At 43.2% G+C, this 24,212-nt stretch overlaps 1 protein-coding gene across 1 annotated transcript in view; it reads left to right on the forward strand.

Annotated features, from left to right (window-relative positions):
• The window catches only part of LOC145396961 (putative glutamate receptor), a 237,806-nt gene that overhangs the window by 19,372 nt on the left and 194,222 nt on the right, over nucleotides 1–24,212 (forward strand). Inside the window, exon 5 of the mRNA XM_080270194.1 lies at nucleotides 6,259–6,411. Coding sequence (XP_080126320.1) covers nucleotides 6,259–6,411 — 153 coding nt within the window. The remainder of the gene's footprint in view (nucleotides 1–6,258; nucleotides 6,412–24,212) is intronic.

The following is a 24,212-nucleotide window of genomic DNA, read 5'->3' on the forward strand; positions in this document are numbered from 1 at the left end:
TAAATTTTTGAATAAGAAAGTGAGATTTCAGAAGTTAGATCTCATGGAATATTGGCTGAAAAGGATACAAAGGAATTATTACAGAGAGATATATGACCCTTTAGGCAATGGCACTGGGAACAAGAATAAGTTCATTATAGACTTACGCTTCTTCTTGGACGGAAAGGGTCTAATTAGATGCTGGGGCCGAATACTAGAGGCTGATTTGCCTCTCCAAACTAGACATCCCATATTATTACCTAAGAGCGATTATTTTGTACAGTTAATTCTAAATGTGAGAGGAGTGAATGATGAAGTGAAAGAGAGAGAGATTGTCCAGGTGCTTGAGGATGCAAAAGTGGATATATGTGGATTGACTGAAACTAAATGGTCAAGGTGAAAGGATGAGAGAATGGGAACACGGTGTAGGTATATGTGCGGGAGTCAGTGACAATGAGAGGGCAAGAGAGGGAGTATGTCTGATGATAAGCAAGAAGTGGAAGGAGAATATAAGAGAGTATCGAACAGTGGGTGCAAGGATTGTATGGGTGAGGATGAAAGTAGGTATACAAGCATGGGCGATTGTATATGTGTATGCTCCAACAGAGGATCGAGTGGCAAGAGTGAAAGATGAGTTTTGGGCGAGAGTAGAAGCATGTATGGACAAGTTTGAGAGGAGCGAGAGAGTGCTGTTGATTGGAGACATGAATGGCAAAGTTGGGAATGTACGAGTGGATGGAGTGGTTGGTCAGTGGGGTGTGCCAGCTGAAGTATATGGGAATGGTAGTGCTTTGGTGGACATCTGTGCTGGTAAGGGGTTGGCAATAGCCAACACCTACTTTCGTCATAAGATGATCCACCGGTATACATGGAGAGTTATGAGGAAATGGATGGTGAACTTGTTGAACGAAAGGCAATGATAGACTACGTGTGTGTGGATGAGCGAATGAGAAGACAAGTGTTGGATGCAAGGGTGTGGAGAGGGTGGGGGAATGGAGTCTCGGACCATCACTTAGTGATGGCCAAGGTAGAGCTGCAAAGAAAGTGGTTGAGGAGACGAAGGGGAAGACAGGAGGAAGCAGCTCCTGTGAGAAGAGTGGAGAAATTGCAAGATAGTGAAAAAAGGACAGAATATAAGAGCATAGTGGAAGAAAGATTGGGAAGGTATGAGCTAGAGCAGATGGAAGGGGTGGAAGACGTATGTAAGATATTCACGGAAGAGATAAGCGCAGCGTGTGAGGCGGTTTGTGGAGTGAGGAGGAGATGCAAGGGTGTGCAAGGGACAGCATGGTGGAATGATGAGGTGAAACGAGCTGTGGAACAAAAGAAGAAGGCATATGGTGAATGGTTGGCGAGTAGAGGTAGGGGAGAAGATGAGAGAGAGAAGAGAGAGGTATATGTGAGCAGGAGAAGGGAGGTTAAGAGACTGGTGAAGGAGAGTAAGAAGAAAGTGGATGAAGAGTTTGGGAGGAATCTGAGTGTGAAATGGAGGGAGAGTAAGAAATTGTTTTGGAAGGAGGTAAAGAAAGTAAGGCATGTGAAAGGGGAAATAGTAGGGGAGTGAAAGATAGGAATAATAGATTGTTCGTGGAGAAGAGAGAGAAATTGAGGAGATGGAAGGAGCACTTTGAGGATTTGTTGAATGTAGAGAGTGAGAACAGTGTGAGTATAAGTGGTTGGGGAATGGCTGGGAGAAGAAGAGATGAGAGGAGGGAGGAAGAGATCAGTAGGTCGGAAGTAGTGGAAGCGATGAAGAAGATCAAGCTGGGAAAGGCCCCAGGAATTGATGGAGTGTGTGGTGAAATGCTTAGGTATGGGGGTGAGATTGTTGTGGAGTGGATATGGAAGTTGTGTAGATTGGCTTGGGAAGAGGGAAGGGTTCCAGAGGACTGGAAATCAGGTATAATTGTTCCTCTGTACAAAGGAAAAGGGGAGAGAGAAGTATGTGGTAACCATAGTGGTATTTGCCTTCTTAGTGTGACTGGTAAAATATATGGTAGAATACTCATTGATAGGGTTAGGCATATGACAGAGGAGCTAGTTGGAGAAGAACAAGGGGGATTTAGGAAGGGAAAAGGGTGTGTAGATCAGATATTTGTTCTAAGATGTTTAGTGGAGAAGTATCTAGAGAAGGGAAGGAAAGTGTATGCTGCCTTCATGGACTTGGAGAAAGCTTATGACAGAATAGATAGGCAAGGTATGTGGAAGGTACTGAGAATATATGGAGTGGAGGGGAAATTGTTGAGTGCTGTGAAGAGTATGTACAAGGGAGCTAGGGCTACGGTGCGAGTGGATGGTGAGCTGAGTGAGTTCTTTGATCTCAATGTGGGATTGAAACAGGGGTGTGTGATGTCTCCATGGCTGTTTAATATATATATATGGATGGGGTTGTAAAGGAGGTGCAAGGTAGGGCAGTGGATGTGGGGGTGGCCCTAATGAATGAGGGTGAGATTTGGAAGCTTCCGGTGTTGCTGTTTGCTGATGATACAGTATTGTTGAGTGAAGATGAATGGGAGTTGCAAGGTTTGGTGAATTAATTTGGGACAGTGTGTAGGAGGAGGAAGCTGAAAGTTAATGTAAACAAAAGTAAAGTTATGGTGTTTGAGAGGAATGAAGTCACAGAGTGTGCAGTGAGGTTGGATGGTGAGGATATGGAGAATGTGAGTGCATTCAAGTACTTGGGTAGTGTGATGAGTAAGGATGGAACTTTGGGGGATGAAGTACGTGAAAGGGTACAGCAGGGAAGAAAGGTTGTTGGTACACTGAAAGCAGTGATGAGAAATAGGGAGGTGAGTATGGAAGTTAAGAAGTCACTGCATGATGGTATTGTGATCCCTACCCTGACGTATGGAAGCGAGGCGTGAACCTTGCAAGAGAGGAACAAGTCAAGAGTGAGAGCAGTGGAAATGAGTTACTTGAGAGGAGCATGTGGAGTGACGTGGAGGGACAGGTTGACGAATGAAGAAGTGAAGGAACGTTGTGGGGTAGATGTGGATGTGGTTGAAAAGATTAGGAGAAATACACTGAGGTGGTTTGGACATGTGGAGAGAATGGAGAATGAAAGACTGACTAAGAGGGTGTATGTAGGTGAGGTGGAGGGAGGGGGAGGGAGAGGTAGACCGAGGATGAGGTGGAGGGATGGAGTTGAGAGGTATATGAGGGAGGGGGGGATGAGTTGGGGGGAGGGGAGTCAAATGGTGGGTGACAGAGTGACTTGGAGGCGTTTTGTCTGCGGCCACCCTTTGCGGGATTAGGGCGTCGGGCTATAGATAGATAGATAGATAATTCTAAAGGAAGCCCATGATTTGACTCTTCATGGAGGTGTGCCGCAGACTTTGGCCCGAATCCGGGAAAGGTATTGGATCCCTAAGGGTAGACAGGTCATAAAGAAATATCTCAAAGGTTGCATTACATGTAGGAGATATGAATAACGACCATATGACTATCCAGGACTACCTGCCTTACCAAGGGATAGGGTAAATGTAAGTCGGCCCTTCAAGGTAATTGAAGTAGATTACACAGGGGCTATAACTGTTACCGGTGACGGAACTCGCCATAAATGTATATATATGTCTGTTTACTTGCACCTACACAAGGGTAGTCCATCTAGAAATGGCAGAAGATTTAAGTTCAGAGACATTCCTGAAGGTATTTAGAAGATTTGCAGCTACAAGGTCAGTCCTAATAAATTAATAAAAGACAATGGAACCAACATCGTTGGAGCAGCACCTCTACTTTTAAATATAATGAATGACCCAAAGGTTAAGTAGGCACTGGGAATCCGAAATTGTACCTGACAGTTCATAGCTCCAAGAGCACCGTGGCAAAATGGATTTACCGAACGAATAATTGGTATTGTGAAGAAATGCCTTGGGAAAACCTAACACAGAACAAAAATCACAAGAGAAGAGTTAAGAACAGTGATAACTGAAACTGAGGCTAGGATTAATGATAGACCCTAACCTATCTAGATGACACTAGCGTTTTGACTGAGGCTTTGACACTGGCTCATATGTTATATGGTAGAAAGCTCCATCCGGTGCCTTGTGTGGATATCCAGGAAGAAATAGATGATCCTACCATAGAAAATAATGATTTAGGACAACATCTGTGGGAGGGATATCAACGTCTGAAAAAAGTATTAAACACTTGGAATAGCCATTCGAGTGAAGAATATCTTTTGAACCTATGAGGAAGATTTTATGGGGCTCTGGCTGCCAGCAACAAGTCTGTTATAAACATAGATGTTGTCTTAGTAAAAACAGAACAACCAAGAGCCCAGTGGCCATTAGCTAAGTGATCACGCATCCAGATTCAGAGGGGGTGCTGAGACTCGTAAAATTAAAATGAAGGGGACATACCAACATGAAAACTATTGATATCCTGGTACCCCTTGAGTTAACGGCTACCCCGGAGACAGTGAATGGTGGAGACCAAATGGGTCAAGATGTGCGACCTAGAAGGGCCGCAGCACAGGGTTCTCGAGACCTATGGACAGAACTCCTGACTAAGGGTCACATTACATGATACATCGTATCATTTTTCGCCCAGCCCCAAAACTGTGGGAAATATTTTCCAACCTGGAGAGCGTTAGTAACTAATCAACAGGTTGTATAACCCAGAGATTACGTTCTCTTTAATAATTCTTAATATTAATAAATTAAATGCTACTGCGTTTAACTCTTCTGGACAACTATATTGTAAATACATGTAATTACTTTGGAAATTTCCATTGACCTAAACTGCGTCTGCGTGGTAGATGGCGTGTCCTGGGGATGAAAAGCCCTCACATGAAAAGCAGATGTGGGTTTAACATATTTACATATATAAGGTGAATATTTGGCTTGGGTTTAGTTTAATCAGAACTAAGATTAATTGGTTAGATTCGCCTAGTATATATCATGATGTAACCTAACTGTATTTAGCATTGTAATTAATTAAGAGCTGGCATCTCTTCAAATCCTATGAGAGAGAAGAAGCTCGCCATGTTAGTCACTCTTCTCCTAGATCTGGTTCAAGTAGCACGTTGTAATTACGCACTTCAAGGAGGCTTGGAAGCCCGGGCAACCGACCTAAAAATCAGGCTTGTCGTCATCAGTTGTCTGACTCTTTCTAGCTAAGTAACCTTTACGAAATGGCCAATTCAATGGGGAATTAGCTACGAGATAGGAGAATAGTAACTAGGTATTGAAATATCCGTTACACCTAATCCTCCTAAGAGACGTCTGTGATATTACGTAAGGTCATGTTAGACTAACACTCTTCAGACAAAGGAGTGTATTAATAATATCTGATACCACTGCTGAAAATTTCAGGTCTCTATCTGGAACGGTCTTGGAATGCCAGCCTTCTAGATCTCCCCCCCCCCCCGGGAAAAATCTACAATATTAATAAGAACTTACTAGAATGTGAAGTTCTTAATAATAATGATGATGATAATAATAATAATATTATAATAATAATAATAATAATAATAATAATAACAGTAGTAGTAGTAGTAGCAGTAGTAGTAGTAGTAGTAGTAGTAGTAGCAGTAGTAGTAGTAGTAGTAGTAGTAGTAATAGTTATGGTAATAAGCTGGAATTATGAAATTGCTGAAGCAATACTCGAAGAACTCCACATTCCAAATGAACTGCAGACCTAATATTGAAGGACTTTTGGTTTGACAAAAAAAATTTACAGATTCTTACCTGTGACCTTGAGATCAGGTCTAGGTCGTTCATATTACGCAAATCATGTTCTCATGATTCACTACATTTCCACCATATTTGGTCACAATCGGTTGAATACTCTTGATATTAGCATTTTCAGACATGAGAAGACCATTTTGATTTTCCTCACTATCTCAAAAAGTATTTGTTGGACTCAGAATCAATACCCAAGTACACCAGTATATGATGACTACATACTGGACCATGTGCAAAGCAATTGGTTCAGTATTTTTTGGAGTGCAAGAGAGCAAAAATCGAAGAAATAACACTGAGGGCGCTAGTGCTGCGCTAGTGCTATGATTTTTTTTCTGTGCCAAAAGAAGCCTGCAACCAACATACATCATTCCTTTAAATTTCATGTCTGTCTCGAACGGTCTTGGAATGCCAGCCTCTAGATTCCCCTCCCCCCCACAACCACACAAAATAATATCAACAGTATCAATAAGAACTCCAAAGAATGTGAAGTTCTTAATAAATAAATAAATAAAACACTAAGGAAGAGTTACAATGAAATCACCTTTGCACCTTTATTACGTTCTGCATTAATGAGATGTAACTATTCCTGCAGGCTGGGTCAGGTGGTGAGTGGCGCGTGTACATGAACAAACTATACTCGAAGCAGAGGGTGGCGTTCTTGTCTACCTGGCGACGATCACACTTCACACGTATGCCAAACATCTTCCCAGACAAAATCTCAGATCTTCTGGGGGCCACGCTTAATGTAAGATTGTAGTGATTAGAACAGTAGTGTATATGAGTCTAGTTGTAGCTGTAGCTCCAGGTTCATCTGAAACACGAACCTGGTGGATGCTGGTTGAAGTTACACTTTTCCAGTAGCACACACTCCTACTTTCACTTGGAGTTAAGAGACTCATCTTTAACTGGATAGCAGACCTGCCAACCAATATCTGTATTGCTTCTTAAAGGCGTCCTTCTTCCACAGAGAAAGAGTGAGGTAGCTGTTGTTGTTGTTTAACGCTGGTCTGTCTCACTGAAAAGACCTGTCAACTGCAGGCAAAAACTGTTCTATGGGGCCGTCCTATGATAGAGTATTATACACACACTGTGCAGGGAACCCGCACATCCTTGTCAAAGACAGTACCTTACTAAGTTTGAAACAGGGGGGTTCCCAGGGGAAGGTGCAGGGAAATAATTATGAGTAGGCCTGGCTAGCGTTCGGACACCAGAGGCGCTCGATCGAGGGTGCACAGTGTTACAGCGGTGCAGTATGATTCTGTAGCAATGCAGGACCTAATGAAGAGGTATTAATGGCATGGTGGTGCCATTAGTAGAGATGGGCATGGAACAGCTAAGCCACCAAGTCAAACTCACAGCTAAGAAAGGAGATTTGTACATTTTGAGTTGATAGTTATACTGGTCATGTGATTTTGTGTTTGTCTGCAAAAATGAAGTCAACTGTACCATGCACATGCGATATGTGGCAGGTTGCAAACTTCAATAAATGTCAATCTTCTTTCAGTTTCTTAACTCACGTAACTCCTAACTGCCAGGTGTTGGTCGGAACTGTAAAATAATCGGTGGCACAGCGGCGCTGGGTGTCGGTAGGAACTGCACTTGTTTTTCAGGCATATTTTGAAGTGGCCGCCACTTTACCTCATAACCAAAAGCTGAGGGAAGACTCCTACCAGCCTGCCCAACCATACTTCGGTTGTCTCTGTGGCGTTGCTAGGTGTAAGACGATCTTTTTATACCTTTCTCGTCCTATTTCATTCCCGCCTCACGTGTACTTTTGCCTCATCCACCCCTGCCAAGCCTCTTTCCTGGGATACTAGGCAAGGACTAGTGATAATGCCAAGAGGGTGTGCCTTGGACACAACTGTGTCTAGTTTATCTAGCAATGGAGAAGCTATTACACTGAGAACAAAGCCATAGTCGAGGCCATGGGCAGACACATGAATACATCCTGTTCTCGCGACGAAAATTAGTCCTCTTCCTCACGTCACTACTTATCAAAGCAACAACCTACAGACCTGGAGATATTTTCATTCGCAAGAGGAACAGTTGGTGAGTAATGTGGTCATTAATGCATTTCCCTAACGTGCTATAGTTTCTGATTTATTAAGGTTAAAAGTTTTTTATTTTTATTTTTTCATACTGAGGTGAGGCGCGAACAGATTTTAGCCTGGCGTCCAGGGAATAATCAGAGAAGCTACGTACTTACAGCCTATAAGAAACCCACCATAAGACCGCCATCACTTGGGGTAGCGCAGAGACTAAGCACTTTGCTAAGAAAGCAAATTTGCCATCCGACACGCAGCTGCCTTTACCAAAAGTACAAAAGTCAAGAGTGCCAATTTTGTAGGTATACGCATGCACAGTTCTGTTTTCATGTAATGCACAGCTACGAATGTTGAGTGTGGAAAGTTATAATTTTCAGTGCAGAAGAAGAAGCACCAAGAGGATATCCCTCCCTCCCCCCACTTCCAAAGGGTCGTGGCGAAAGTGGTCGGGGTGGCAGGGATCGTCACAATTATACAATAAGTCTTCATCATATTATCATCATCATCAGCAGCAGCAGCCATTGCAAGTCTACATAGGCCTTCCATAACCTTTTCCACGACTTCCTTGGCTAAGCCAATCGCTACCACATTATGCCTTCAAATTCTGTCTCATCTCTCTACCTCCTGTCTGTCCTTCTTCTGCTATGCATAAAATATCTTAGAGCCCAGTCAGGCAACCTCTTCCTCCATCGGATATCCATTATCCTTGCTACATGACCTGCACACCTCTATTTCCGTTCTTATATATTTTCTATAATGTCTTTGACTTTAGTCTACTCTTTCACCCAAGTTGATCATTTCCTATCTCTTAAAGATATTTTCAAAACTGTCCGTTCCATTGCTCTTAGAGAATGGATTAGTTGAGTCTCCATCTATTATATAAGTTTCCATTTCTCACAATCGTTTGTCATAGCTGGGATTATACATTCATTATAAACTTTACATTTAACCCTCTCAGGCACAGTCACATGAATCGCGTTGCATGTGGTTTGGTAGGAAAAAGCACACTCATGCGAATTGCCTTCCTTAGCAGAAAAAACGCCATCAAAAGAAAAGTTTTCGGCCGATTTGCGTCAAATTTTGGTGTGTTCTAGTGTGTGCAACTCTCTTCTGAGGCAAGCATTTGGCAACACTGACTGCTCTGATGAGACAGTGCATACCATAAATATCTCAGTATCTCATGACCAGCCGGGCAGGAGAGAAGTGCAGCTGTCAGTCGTCCCTTTAAAGGCGCCATTTTCCTCCTCCCACCCGAGGCAGAAGCCATTATTGAAATATTGTGATTGTACTATGTTTTTGACTATAATGTAAAGTGATTGTGTCTATGGAACATAGATGTATTGTCTGTAAATCATTGGGGCCTGTTATCAGTCATAAAGCCTATAGGCAGGAGTCTGGTTTGTTATAATGGGGTTTCCACTCTGCTTCACCCTGCCCATAAATGAGGAGTATTTTACCTTTATATAGTAAAGCCAATACTTATGTTTGTGAAACATATAATGCATGGATTGGTGAAATAACTGACTTCCATAGCAGGCATTATGCATGCCATAGAGATATGCAACAGTCGCTAAGGAAACAGGCGGTCACGTACGCCATAGTCGGGAATAATAGAGGAGGTTGGGATGGAATCATGTGATAGTGTTTTATATTGCTTATGGTTTAGTGTGAAATATACATATAAAATAGTGTAGCGAGTGTTCACAAAGAAATACTTCATGCATTGACTGACTTAGCTAAAACATAGTGCAAGTGTCCGAGACAAGAAATATGCCACAGCCACATATACATACGTATGTCGTGCAGCAAATGTTCATGGAGAAATCTATTGTGTGCATCGCATGTGTTTTAGGCAAATGTATTGCAAGGAGAGAAGAAAATACGTCAAAGCCGCAGACACACACACACACACACACACACATTAACTCACACACACACACACACACACACACACACACACACACTCACCCACCCACCCACACACACACACACACACACACACACACACATACACTCACCCACACACGCACACGCACACACACTCACCCACACACACACATGCTCACACACTACGTAACTCCTCATCTTCAAGCTACTGCCAGCATCTCAACACCTCTGGAGGAAGTGAGTTATCCATATTTTGTTGATTTGTATATTGACCTATTTCTATAGTTCAATATTTTTTTTTCACAAATAAGTAATGCTTTTTACATACACACATATGAGATGGAAGAAAGTTCAGCTTCAGTATCAGTACCTAACAAAAAGACTAGTGGTCATGTCGAGTTTCTGAGAGCACTATAAAAAACCTTATGATATTTTACGTGTATACTTTGAATAAAAAAAGAAAATAAAACGTAACGAGCGAAAATATGTAGGTGTGGGTGAGGCAGTGAAAGAATGTTTTTTATCTCGCGTGTGGGTGAGAAAGAGTATTCTACTTTTATCATTCAATTACTCCAAAACTATTGGACGTATTGATTTTCCGTAATAACCATGATAAAGAGCAGTAAATTCTACGTATGTTCAATATCAGAATATAAGCCTTTGGGAGCCTATTTTTTGTAGGAAAAGGCAGAGAAACAGACTTTTTTCCATGCTTGAAGTAAAAGTCGAAAGCGCTCCGAGGAATAATCTCACTTGGTCGGCCAATTACTCAAAAATGATTGGACTTATCAATTTCCTGTAAGAACCAAGATAAAGAGCAGTAAATTCTACGTATGTTCATTACCAGAATATAAGCCTTTGGGAGCATTATTTTGTAAGAAAAGGCAGGGGAACAGACTATATTTTTTTCCTCACTTAGGGTAAAAGTCGAAAGTGCTTTGAGGAATAATTTCACTTGGTCGGCCATTTGCTCGACAAATATTGGACGTATTGATTTCCTGTAAGAACCATGATAAAGAGCAGTAAATTCTACATATGTTCATTACCAGAATATAAGCCTTTGGGAGCATTTTTTTTTTTTAGGAAAAGGCTGGGGAAAAAGGTATGATTTTTACTCGCTTGAGGTAAAAGTCAAAAGCGCTCAGAGGAATAATATCACACTGTCGGCCAATTACTCGAAAACTATTTGGCGTATCGATTTTCTGTAAGAACCATGATAAAGAGCAGTAAGTTATACGTAAGTTCATTACCAGAATATAAGCCTTTGGGAGCATTTTCTGTTGGAAAAGCCGGGGGAACAGACTTTGTTTTTTTCCTCGCTTCCAGTAAAGTCGAAAGCACTCAGAGGAGTAATCTCTCTTTGTTGGCCAATTACACGAAAAGTATTGGACATATTGATTTCCTGTAAGAACCATAATAAAGAGCAGTAAAATCTACGTATGTACAAGATATAACAATGTAATATCTATGATAAGAATTCGTTGTTATGTAGGCGGGAATATAGCAAATACTGTGTGTGCATTACGAAAGTGACGCACGGACGTGAGTTCCCAGTCGTTTTTGGCGATTTACACGAAAACTATGAGGGGTATCGAAACCAGATGGTACTCATCAGAAAGTTCGTGAAATTGTGCATAATATTGTGTAATAAAAATATAAGGTGTGCGAGAAAAGTTCAGAATGAGAGCTCCCTGATTTTTTTTTAAAAATAGCTTTTAGTTTTGGCTACTTTCTCGAAAACTACAAATCATATCACAACCGGATTTCTTTCTTTAGAAAGCTAATGAAATTCTCTATCAAAACTTCTAATAACATTTTCCTGTGTGATGGAAAGCACTCGAATGGTGATGTTAGGAAATGAAAGTGATGTAGCAAAATTTTTATTCATGGCTGCCTAATGTTGTTTTACTTGTGTTTTTCTATTTTTTTGTTGTGCATATCGGCTAGAACAAACATCAACGAATAAGATGAGATAGGTTTCATGACAGTATATTGATGTTTGGGTGGCGAAAATATGGCGAGAATACGTGCTATTTGCCATGCGGGGGCAGCCGGACAGAAAAAAATCATGCGCCAGAAAACTTACCAAAACTTATCGTGCAAGAGAGGGTTAACCCGCCCCGTTCCAGGGACGTGAATTCACATCCTCACATGATGTGCACTCATATCCCGGAGACGTAAATTAACGCGGCAACATTGCAAGGTCCCTAATTTGCACAATTTTCAATTTTTGCAAGTGATTTTTCGCACGTATACACGGCACACCTTCCTCTATTCCTCTTCAAGATGGCAAGCAGGGACAATGCCTTACACCACATAACCTCTCCCCCCCCCCCGCACACCATTGTCTCGGCAATCCACCTGTTACCAGTGACCTGGCCAATAAAGACATTCAGGGCCAGAGTGATTCCCCAATCAATGACAATGTGGAGGACAAAGTTTACATAGCATTAGAGGAAGAAACAGTCAGAAATGATGATCAGGTAATGTGGCAAAAAAAGGTCAGGAATGGTGATGAGTTAGTAAGTGAAACATTGCTTATAACCATTTGAAAACCAATATACTCTCGTACTACATATAAATTCGTACCAAATAAATAAATAAATACCGTTTATGAGTGGTTTGGAATAGTTATCCTCCCATAGAACTCGTTTTCTTTGCAGCCAGCCTGATAGAAAACCCTGTAAGGTAAGGAGGTACTCCTACCTGGATCGAGTATTTTAAATCTCAGGTGAGCGATTTCTCTATGAATTTTCGATGTTTCTCACCAAATGCGGATGTTTGAGCCAAAAAAAAAAAAAAGTCCAAAAATGTCGGGACTGGGGCATACCACTGCCCAGAAAACGTCGGGATGGGGGGGGGGGTTAACATGAATATTATATCTATGCAGTATTATAATCAGTGTTATAGATTAGCAAATGTCATTGATGATTGCTATCAGAGGACCGCCTGCTGGCATGACTGAGCGATGTCAGGACTCCATATTATAATAATACAACTCATAGATAGATAGAAGCACCAGCCAGGATGAGAGAATAGGAAGTGTGTCAGTGAGAATTGACCCAAAGGTAATGAGTTCAGCAAATACTTAACAGTATGCCAGTGGGCACCGGAAGCACTACATACATACAGACGTTCAAGGTTCTAGAAGCTTCCACAACAGTGTACCCACATCAAGAAGAGCCCTGCTAAACGAGAATGTAGAGATTAGAGATCAGAAAGAGGCTAGCCATAGAACCGAGAGATAGTGGAGAGAGGAAATATGAAGAGGGGTCCAACAAGACTTGGTAAATTACATTCACGTGTAATACATACACTGCTCAGCTTAGACTTTCCTTGAAGATAATAAATCAAGATCAACTCCCTGTAATCATCTTAAACTCCTCCTGCGTTCAGCTAGCACAATAACTTTAACCAAAACTCAAGACTTACATATTACAAGACAAAGAGTCACACCAGTGCCGGTGAAATGATATTGACTGGCCGACTGCGCTTGAGTGGGCTGCAACCTCCAACAGCACCAAGGGTTGGAGAGTCACTGGGGGATGAAGAGCTCGAGCTGGTAGAGGCCAATTCACCTGTTTGAGAAGTAGTCACAATTTCCTCAGTCGCATGGCACTGTCGGCATTGTTCAGCCTCCCTCCGCTGCACAACATTGCGGTCTGTGCAAGCCAGGACCACATCAGTTTCTCCCATGGTCCCCCTGTGGCCAGGTTCTCGTTGGGTGACCAGGAAAGCCTTGTCTTCCTTGATGATCATCATGTTCAGTGTGTCAGCATGGGTGACATCAAAGAGGTTGCCGAACGTCAGCTGGAAGGGGGCTTCCCATGGATTTTGGTCATCTGAGCATCGATTGTTGTTCTTCTTGAGAAGCTTGAATTCGCCATACAACTCTAGCTTCTCAGTGATGTGGTCTCGTTTCGTTGGTGGAATCCATGCTTTCGTCCAGAAGGAAAGCACTTCATCAGCAATGGCCGTGACAGCCTCCCTCATTGTTGCTGCCTTCATGCTCAGCTTGTGCAAAGTCAGGCTGAGGACGTCGCCGATGGATGGCAGCTTGCTCCCCGTGAGTGCAGAGACTAGCATCACAAAGAAGTCTTTTGAATATGTACTGGCCATTTCACCAAAATAACACCTGGGAAGATACATGGGAAATGCTTAATACCAAGTCTAAAGACAAAACACACACACACACACACACACACACACACACACACACACACACACACACTAATCTGTCAACAGTGAGAACAACACCACACACAATCCGACTCTCTCAGCAAGGCGTGTCAACAGCCCACATAGGGTCATAGCTTCAACCTTCTTGAGCACAGGGTAAATATCATTATATCTCGATGACATTTTAACCACGGTGTTTTTATGCATAACCTCGCAGATACAGACCATGGCAGCAAGAGAAATATACGTTTGATAATCCCCCCTATGCTTAAGGACCACCCATATATATATATATATATATATATATATTTATGAAGCAGATAAACCAGTACAGTGTGCAGCATGTTTATTGCAACGTTTCGAAGACTGCCTTCATCATTAGGTAGTCTAAAATAAAACAATCAATATTCCTAACGAACATAGCACGAGTACAAAGCTAAAAACTCGGGAAGATTCGACATAAAATCAATGAAAACATGCATAAAGAAGAACCAGCAACAGAAAAATTACAGGAAAGAAGAAATTCTGCTACAACAGAGCATTAAAAACATAGTATTTCAACTGATTTCTTATTATTAACAAGGGAGGGTTTATATTTAAGTGTTAACAAGGACTCACATATACACAACTCCCTCTCCGAGGCCCTTGACAACAGAACTATAAATTAATCTAGACGGATGGGATGATCTTCCTGGAGTGCATGTCTCTGAATGGTGCTAAATGAGGTATTATGCAATGGTCTGCTAGTTCGGATTGATCTTCCCAGGTGTTCAAGGATCCTGACCCTGAGTTGGCGCTTTCTTTTGCCAATATACACCGCATTACAGCAGTGACACTCGTATTTATATACTGCAGAGGCCTGTAGCACTTTAGGGACCAGATCCTTGAACCTGAAAAGACTCCGAACCAACTTTAAACACTCCCCTTATGTTAAGTTGAGGATAAAGTTCCTTTAGTAATTTAACTAATCTGTTTAGTAAAGCGAAACTGTGCTTACCTACAAACAGGAGAGAAAAGTAAATATCCTCTTTCTTGACCATAATTTTCTGTGGTTTAGGATTCACAATTCTGTCCAAAGCTTGTCCTACAAATGAATCTGTAAAACGGAATGGAACGCCTTTACGAAATAAAATATCCCTGAGGAACTGAATTTCCAAGTGAATATCAAGATAGTTACTGATGATATGGTAGACCCGGTGAACTAATGTAGTAACTAAGTTCCTCTTTAAATCAATAGGTATGAAACTGTCGTGAGTCCAGTAAATGTTGGCTTCCTATATACTGAGTTAGGAAATGAATTACCTGAATGGGTAACTAAAATATCAAGGAAGGATAGTTGTTTGTTTACCTCTCTTTCAATTGTGAACTCCATATTACTATGTTTGGAATTAAGATCCTCCAAAAATTTTGGAGTATGAGACTTTGATCTAAAAATTGCAAATTTATCATCCACATAGCGTCGTTAAAATAATGGTCTAATTTGCAGGGGGCACTCATCCAACCAGCGTACCTCATGATGGGACAAAAAGCAATTGCCAGGGTTGGTCCAAGTGGACTGCCCATAGCAACACCATCAATCTGAGCATAAATATTACCATCACAGCAAAAGTAACTGTCATTAGAGGCCAGACTATGAAGCTTATGGAGTTTATCCCTATTTTAAATAAACACTTTAGTTTTGTTTAAAGAGATTGTCTACACAGATATTAATTGTTTCAGCTAATGGTATATTAGAGAATAATGATTTTATATCAAAACTGGCTAATATAGTTATTAAACTTCAGGCTGCAAAATTTCTTTAGCACACTTGAAAGAATCGAGAACAGTGTAATTATTATGGGTAACTGATGACAATATAGGAGCTAAGAATTTTGATTAGTTATAGTTAAATGTACAGCCGTCAGCACAAATTCGCTGCAACCCTGCTCGTGTGGTGTGGGCCGTTTTGTCTGGCAACAGTGTATGGAAACTAGTTGCCACACAGGCTTTTATACTCTTTAAAGACGTACTTGTAAGAATTAGTACTATACATCGCCCAGGATGCGATATTCTTTATATCTGATTAGTGTAAAAATATGCAAAAAACGACAGATGAATGTTGTCGAATGATGAAACTTCTATTCTATCCCAAATACCCATCTCATGTCTCTACCCACTCTCCCCTCCTTCTTACCTCTCCCACTCTCCTTCATCCCTCCTCCCCCTCGCTCTCTCTCTCTCCGCACTGTCTACCTTATATTACCCACGGCGATAATCTACGTAATAAACAGCATTCTTCTCTATTTCTTGTCTATTCCTGTAACCTTTTTGCTCCTCAACATTCGAGAGTTTCTTGCTATGCAACAGCTTCTTTCTCCCACTCGTTACTCCAAACATGATGTAGTAGTTCGAAACATTAGTGGTTCTGATACTGCTTCGTGATTCAGTGAACAGTATGAGGAGAAAGGGAACATTTTCGTAGGGAAGAGAGAGGGCGAAAAGTAGGAGGAGAGGGCACAAATGTTTGTTTAATTTCGCCTACTGAATTAATAGCCACCGACTGCCAGGCTCAGTCAAACAAATACTAGCAAGAAATACATCACAAGAACGAGACCTCAATGTTCCTGTATCTCTCGGCTGTTGGTAGTGACAAAGGGTGGAGAACAGAAAAGACAACTGGAGAGGAGTGGGAAGGAGACGAGGAGGGTGAGAATGGGACTGGAACAGGAAGGAATATTAATAATAAACCTTGGATATAGTTAGTACTACTGCAAACAACTGGGGATAAGGCAGACTGGGTTTGGCAAACAGTCAAGAGAGAATTCAGTCAGGTTAGTGCCGTGGATAAATGAATGAAGGTAGACAGGGTGGGGAGAGGAGACTGTGGAGAGGCATGAAAGTGAGTGGAGGGGGGGGGTAGGAGGGAGAAGGAGGGGTGGGGGAGACATCAGGAGGAGTAAGGGGGCGAGAGGGGAAGGGAGCTTAGACACGGTTATAATGAAGAATACCAGAGTATTACGCTGATACATCATTCCATAACAATCTGTCAACTCTTGCACATTTTTATACTAATCAATTACAGTATACAGGATATTGTACTCTAGGCAGTCTCTAGAGTACCACTTTTTAAAAACACGTCTTTAAAGTGTATTAGTCTACGTGGAAACTCGTCCCCTTACAGTGTTGCCAGACAAAAGGACTCACACCACACGAGTAGATTTGCAGCAAATTTATGCTGACGACTGTACCTATGGCAGACATAATAGGGCGGACAGGGAACCCTCCTTATGAACCTTCGGTAGCCCACACATTATTCGAGGTCTGGATCTGGTCACGAATAAGCTGGAGTAAGTACCGTCATTTATAATACCATCCTTTTTTCATTGCCTCAAAAACCTGAAAGAGAGGTGAACAAACAACTACCCTCCCTTGATATTTTAGTTACCCATTAAGGTAATTCATTTCCTACCTCAGTATATAAGAAGACTACATTTACTGGACTCATGACAATTTTGTTCTTTCATACCTATTGATTTTAAGAGAAACTCAGTTGCTAGATTAGTTCAATGGGCCTACCATATCAGCAATATCTTTATTTTCACTTGGATATTCAGTTCCTCAGGGATATTTTATATTTGCAATGGCTTTCCATTCCGTTTTACAGATTCATATGCAGGACAAGCTTTGGACAGAATTTTGAATCCTAAACCACAGAAAATTTTGTAGGTAAGCAGAAAATTTTGTAGGTAAGCGCAGTTTTCCTCTACAAAACAGATTAGTTAAATTACTAAAGGAATTTTATCCTCAACTTAACATAAGAGTACTATTTAACCCACCCCATCCCGATTAATTTTCCACCATTGACTCCCCCCAATCCCAACCAATTTTGGAGAAAAAAAAATTTGGCTCAAACCTCCACCTTTGGTGAGAAGCATCGAAAATTCTTAGAGAAATCGCTCACCTGAGGTTTAAAATACTCGATACAAGTACCAGTATCCCTTACCTTACTGGGTTTTCTATCAGGCTGGCTCCAAAGAAAATGTGTGGACGTATATATACGTCAACGGGACGCAGCGGGTTAAAGCTGTTCGAACAGTTTGGAGTCTTTTCAGGTTTGAGGATCTGGTCCCTAAAGAGCTACAGGCCTCTGGTATATAAATATGAGTGTCACTGCTGTAATGCAGTGTATGAGGTGCTATCCAAAAGTTCCAGCAATTTAAATATTGTAGGAGAATAAATTACCTTACCTCCTAGTTCCCAATGTCACCTTCGAATAGTCCCCTTGGGCATGAATACAGTGGTCCCAGCGTTTTTTCCACAAGTTCATGCACCCCTGGAAGGCTTCAAGCGTGATGGTCTTGAGCATCTCCTGTGATTCTGTCTGGACCTTCTCAATCGAGTCAAAACGACTCCCTGTCAGTCGTAATTTCAGATTGGGAAACAAGAAAATTTCACAGGGGGCAAGGTCAGATGAATAGGGTGGGTGGGGAATGAATACCATGTTAATGGAGGCCAGGAACTGCCAGACAACAATTGATGTGTGGGCGGGGATGTTCTCATGATGCAGGGCCCAGTCCTTGTTCTTCCACTGTTCTAGACTTTTGCTGCGGATGTTCTCCCTCAGATGCTGCAAAACTTCACAGTAAAATTTTCTGGTGGCAGATTGGCCGGATGAGACGAATTCCTTGTGAACAATCCCTTGGATATCAAAGAAATTGATCAACATTCATTTGGGATTGCACTGAACTTGATTGATTGATTGACTGATTGTAGTAAAAACTGGCGGCGCTACTGCTAAGGTCATATGCCGCCGGACAACAAGCTAAAACAAATGGCAAATAAATTGTGCATAGTTAATAACTTTTTCTAGAAATAATACACTGAAAATAATAAAAGAATAGTTAAAAGAGAAAACAATTTCTTATAGAAGTGATAGGAGGCCCGCCTCCTGAAGAAAACCAAAAACATCAGTAAAAACGCTATGGGCTCCCCCAAGCATCGAGGAGAGACAGTAGGCACCATCTACCCCTGTATGCCTATGGAGGAATCTCCGGCGCAGGTCCCCCAAACTTGGACACTCGACCAGCAAGTGACGGACAGTAAGGGGAACAAAGCAATCATCATAGTACGGTTGGAAGACCTCTTTCAGCTTATTATGAGCAACACCATCCCAGCGTCTCTGCCAACACACATGCATTCTGTCCCGCAAGTAAGGTGTTAGATCAGATGCAGAAGCGGATATTCTGTTAGGGGCTGTTGAATAGCCGCAGCCTTGGCCAATGCATCCGCAGTCTCATTGCCCACCACACCAACATGTGCGGGAACCCAGCAAAAATCCACTCTCTTTCCCCGACGACGAATGAGGAACAGCCACTCCAAAATAGCTAAAACTAAGGGATGGGAAGAGTTAAAAGAGTCCAGGGCCAAAAGCGCCCCTTGAGAGTCGCTAAAAATAGTAAAATAATTGTCAGGATGAACAAACACCAACTTCAAGGCTAAAATGATGGCTGACAACTCCGCAGTAAAAACTGAGGCAACCAAAGGAAGACTACCTCCACGGCTAAAATTGGGAAATACCACTCCAAAACCAACACTTGATGTGGATTTAGAACCATCAGTATACACAGGCACAGAACCACCATGACTAGAAGAATGTTCTAAATATAACCTTAAAAGACACTGAGGAGTGACAAAATCCTTTGAACCTGCAATAGGCCTGCAGAAAGTTACCTTGGGCAATCTCCAAGGCGCAACCCTTGGGATCCGAACAGGACTGACAAGTACTGCCGACAAACCAAACCCCTCCATTATATCCTGAACCCTATAGCCAAATGGACGAGGCATGCGAGGGTGTCTACTATAACACAAAAGACAAGACTGTTTCGTCACACCCTCACAGACAAGTGAGTCTGGAAGGCGACGAATCCGGAGCCAGCACCGTACTGCAACAGACTGACGCAGTAGATCTAAGGGAGGCACACCAGCTTCCACCAATAAGCTGGGAATTAGAGAGGACCGAAAAGCCCCAGTTGCAAGGCGAAGACCAGTATGATAGACAGCATCTAGAGTTTTTAGTCTTGATTCTGTGGCAGAGGAATATACCTCACAGCCATATGACAGCTTAGAGGTTACAAATACCTGAAACAAATGCAAGAGTGTCCAATGATCAGCACCCCAATAGGTATGGGACAGAACCCTCAATAGACTGAGAGCCTTCATACATGATGTCTTAAGATTTGCCAAGTGTGAGACCCATGTCAAACGACAATCAAAAGTCAGGCCCAAGAATTTCGTCTCTGTCACACAACGGAGTCTCCTGCCACAAAGCTGGAGATCAGGGTCCGGGTGTACCCCTCTCATCCTACAGAAGTGCATAGTCTTTGAAGGGGAAAACCGAAAACCCTTGGAAGTGGCCCAGGCAGAAATCTTGTCCAAGGCAAGTTGCATCCGCCACTCAATAGCAGACATGCGGGAGCCAGAAAACCATATAGCTAAGTCATCCACATAAAGGGATGAGGATACCCCAGCAGGCACAGTGTCAATGATACCATTAATGGCCACTGCAAACAGGGAAACACTTAAGACACTCCCCTGCGGGACACCTTCCTCCTGGCACAGTGGCACAGAGAGGGTAGAACCCACACGGACCCGAAATACATGATCAGTCAAGAAGTCTTCAAGCAACACAGGCAGGCGACCATGTCAACCAAAGGCATGAAGTTGTTGGAGGATGCCATGGTGCCAGGCAGTGTCATAAGCCTTCTCAAGATCAAAAAACAGCCACAAGATGTTGCTTGGAGGCAAAAGCTTCACAGATTGATGCCTCAAGCCTGATAAGGTTGTCTGAAGTGCACCGTAATTTACGGAAACCACTCTGCCATGGAGAGAGAAAGCAACCCTTCTCCAGAAACCACATAAGAATGACATTGACCATCTTTTCGAACAGCTTGCACACACATGATGTTCAAATGATAGGGCAATAATTGGAGACTTGGGAATGGTCTTTACCAGGCTTGGGAAAGGGGAGGAAAATACCCAACTTCCAACTCCTCAGAATAGAGCCCTTACTCCAAACCCTGTTAAAAAGGTCCAATAAAAACTGAAGTGAATCAGGCGGAAGATGACGCAGCATAGCGTATGGAATATTGTCAGGCCCAGGAGCAGTGTCACGACACTCTAAAAGGGCAGCACGTAGCTCATGGAGGCTGAAATCTAAATTATACAGCTCTCCGCCACGAGAGTGAAAGTAAAGGCCCAGCCTCTCATGATTCCTACGAAAGGTGGCAAATGGCTGAGAAGGATCCTTTGTGGAGACAGCGTAAAACTGATCTGCAAAAGCAGAGGCTACTGCATCTGGTGCAGACACAAGTTCTCCGTGAAGGCGCAACACCGGAGGGGAGGGGGGCGAGAACCTACCAAAAATCTTGCACACCTTTTTCCACACTACAGACATTGAAGTTGAAGATGTAATTGTAGAAACATATGACCTCCACGAGTTACGGCGAGCATTCTTCATGACCCATCTATAGTGAGCACGTGCTCTGCGAAACTCTATTTTTAGAAAAACAACATTACGATTGCCAAATACCAACGAGCAGCTGCTTTGTAAGTTCCCTTTGCTATGGAGCAGTCATCATTCCACCATGGCACAGGTCTCTGGGAAAGAACACTAGCAGTCCGTGGGATAGAATGAACCCCTGCTGAGAAAATGGTCTTAGTAAAATAACATTCGGCATCATCGATAGTTGAAAAATCAGTAACCCTGTTGGCAAATACACATAGTTCCTCAAAGAGAGACCAATCAGCCCTGTCCAGACACCAGTGTGGCAGACGGGCCACAGGAACAGGGCGAGTAGGCTGGATCACTACAGGATAATGGTCACTACCATGTAGATCATCCAAAACCTCCCAAGAAAAATCAAGGGCACAGTTAGAGGAGGAGATGGTAAGGTCAATGACAGAATACGTGCCAGTCTGAACATGAAAATGGGTCGGCCTTCCATCATTTAGGACAACCAAATCTAAATCCCCAACCAAAGAGGCAAGATGATCACCCCGGGGATTTGAAAGTGAGTCACCCCACAAAGGATGGCGGCCATTAAGGTCACCAAGGAGTAGGAAAGGGGGTGGAAGTTGGCTGATAAGGGTTTCTAGATCAGCACATATAACAGGAACGGAAGGTGGAAGGTACAGACAACAGATGGTATAGCACCTCCCAACATGCATCTGTACTGCTAGAACTTGAAAAGGCGACTGAATCTCAAAGGAAATAAAGGGGACATCAGAACGGCAAAAAATTGCACATCCACCGCTGTGACCACCAGGAGGAGATGCATGGAAGGCCTTATACCCCCTAATGGAAGGGAACTGTTTGTCCCCCACCATTGTCTCCTGAAGACACACACATAGTGGGTTCAGAGCAGAGAGTAATAACTGCAATTCCTCCCAATTTGCCATGGCACCCCTACAGTTCCACTGAAGACAGATTGGTACCGATTGAGCCATAGTGATTAGTATGAAATATTATGAACTTAGAAAGCTATGTAGCAACCTCGTTGGGAAGGGAGTGAAAGCCCTTCTTCCTAGGCGTGGAGCTCTGCCTCACCAACCGAGAAGGCAATGAAGATTTAGAGTTTCCATGAGTGGAAGTACCCTTACCCTGAGACATGTCTCGCCCATCGCCAGAATGAGTCCGAAGCACAGAGACCTTCTTGGAAGACCCACGTGCCCCATCTACACACCCATGTGATGGTTCAGCTGGCACCTCGGGGCCAACCGAACCCCCCCCCCCAACCAAATCATCCAAAGGTTGGCCACTGGGTGACGGATCAGAGGGAGCAAGCGACTGAGCTCTATGAGTATCTAAAGACCCAGGCCCCACCACACCTGAGGAAGAGGCAGGGACGGGAATCCTAGAAGGGCCATCATGAACACCCACAGACTTAGACGCCACCACTGGCTGGGTTGTCGAGCGAAGAGCCCCCTCAGAATCTTCATGTGGTACAGAAGTTTGAACCTGAGAAGGAGGGGAGTCACCCAAAAACTCCTCACTACTCACTCGTTTGAGGTTGGCTGATGCAACCTCCATCTCTGCACCAGAACTTAAAGCATTAGAAACTATAGTGCCACACTGTAAAGAAGAGTGAGCAACAGTAGCAGAGCAGGCAGATGGTACAGGAGCAGCATTCGATATGGAAGTAGCAGCTGATACAAAAGTATGAGAGATGCTGTTTTTTTTGGATATGTCAGGACAAGGATGCACAGGAAGGACATCGGGAGTTTTGAATGTGTCAAAGCAAAGTGTAGCATCGACACGGGTGTTTGTCACAGGAGGAACCGGAGGAACTGGGATGGGGGAGGCACTCCCAGACGCTGGAAGAATCACCGCAGAGGGGACACCCCCAGAGACAGGAGGCACCTCCCTGGAGGAAGCACAGCTGCTTCCAGGCTGCACTCCCTCAGTGGAACGCCCCAGGCGAGAAGGCCGGGAAGTAGAACCCCGAGAATTTGATGGGGCATTGTGTGATGGCAGGGTAGCTTTATGGCGAGACAAAGCAGCAGCAAAGGTAACCCCAGGGCGAATGAACCGCTCCCTTACCCTGGCCTTTGCATCAGAAAAGGAAATTTTCTCCTTCGTTTGGACAGAAATGATCTCGTATTCGTATTTGTATACTTCGCAATCCCTTGAGGAGGCTGCATGTGCTCCTCCACAGTTCAAACATTTAGAGGGTTGAGAACAATCATCTATACCATGAGAAATTCCACCACAATTTCCACAGACCTCAGGAAGGCCAGACACTTCCCGCCTGCAAGAACGGCGGACGTGACCAAATCTTTGACAATAATAGCATCTTCTAGGTCGAGGAATATAAGGTTTAACCTTTAGCTTCCACCACGCAGCAGTGATAACCTCCGGCAAGGTAAGACGGTCAAATGTCAAGCTAAGAGTGGGCGTGGGGGGTAAAACCCCATCAACCTTCTTCATAATTCTCTGTACTCCTACAACACCCTGAGGAGCCAGCCCCTCTAAGAAGGAAGAATCAGAATACAAGATCAAGTCACGAGAATACGCAACCCCTCGGGACTGGTTCAGGACCAAATGACGAGAGGCAGATACAGGATAATTGGCGACCACAGTTAGAGACTGGATGCGTGAACTCTCCTGTTCATTCCTGGCTTCTAACAATAGAGAGCCATCGCCCTGCAAAGACACCTTGGGGGTAAATCCACATGCTGATACTAGACCACTGTGAATCTGAAAACAATTCAGGTTCCTGAAAGTAGTACCACTATCCACCTTAAGGACAACGTATTTTGTGTAAGCGTTATTTGCAAATACACCAGGTAACACCTCTATAGGAAGGGCGCCTTCATTCGCAATTTTGGCAGATGACCCTAGGGGTACAAGGTCATCGGCCAGAGAGTGACCAGGTGATGCCAACTCGTGCGGCTGGTC

The sequence above is a fragment of the Coenobita brevimanus genome, chromosome 40 (assembly GCF_032717465.1).
Source record: "Coenobita brevimanus isolate Jiangsu-jjx chromosome 40, ASM3271746v2, whole genome shotgun sequence".
Lineage (NCBI taxonomy): Eukaryota > Metazoa > Arthropoda > Malacostraca > Decapoda > Coenobitidae > Coenobita > Coenobita brevimanus.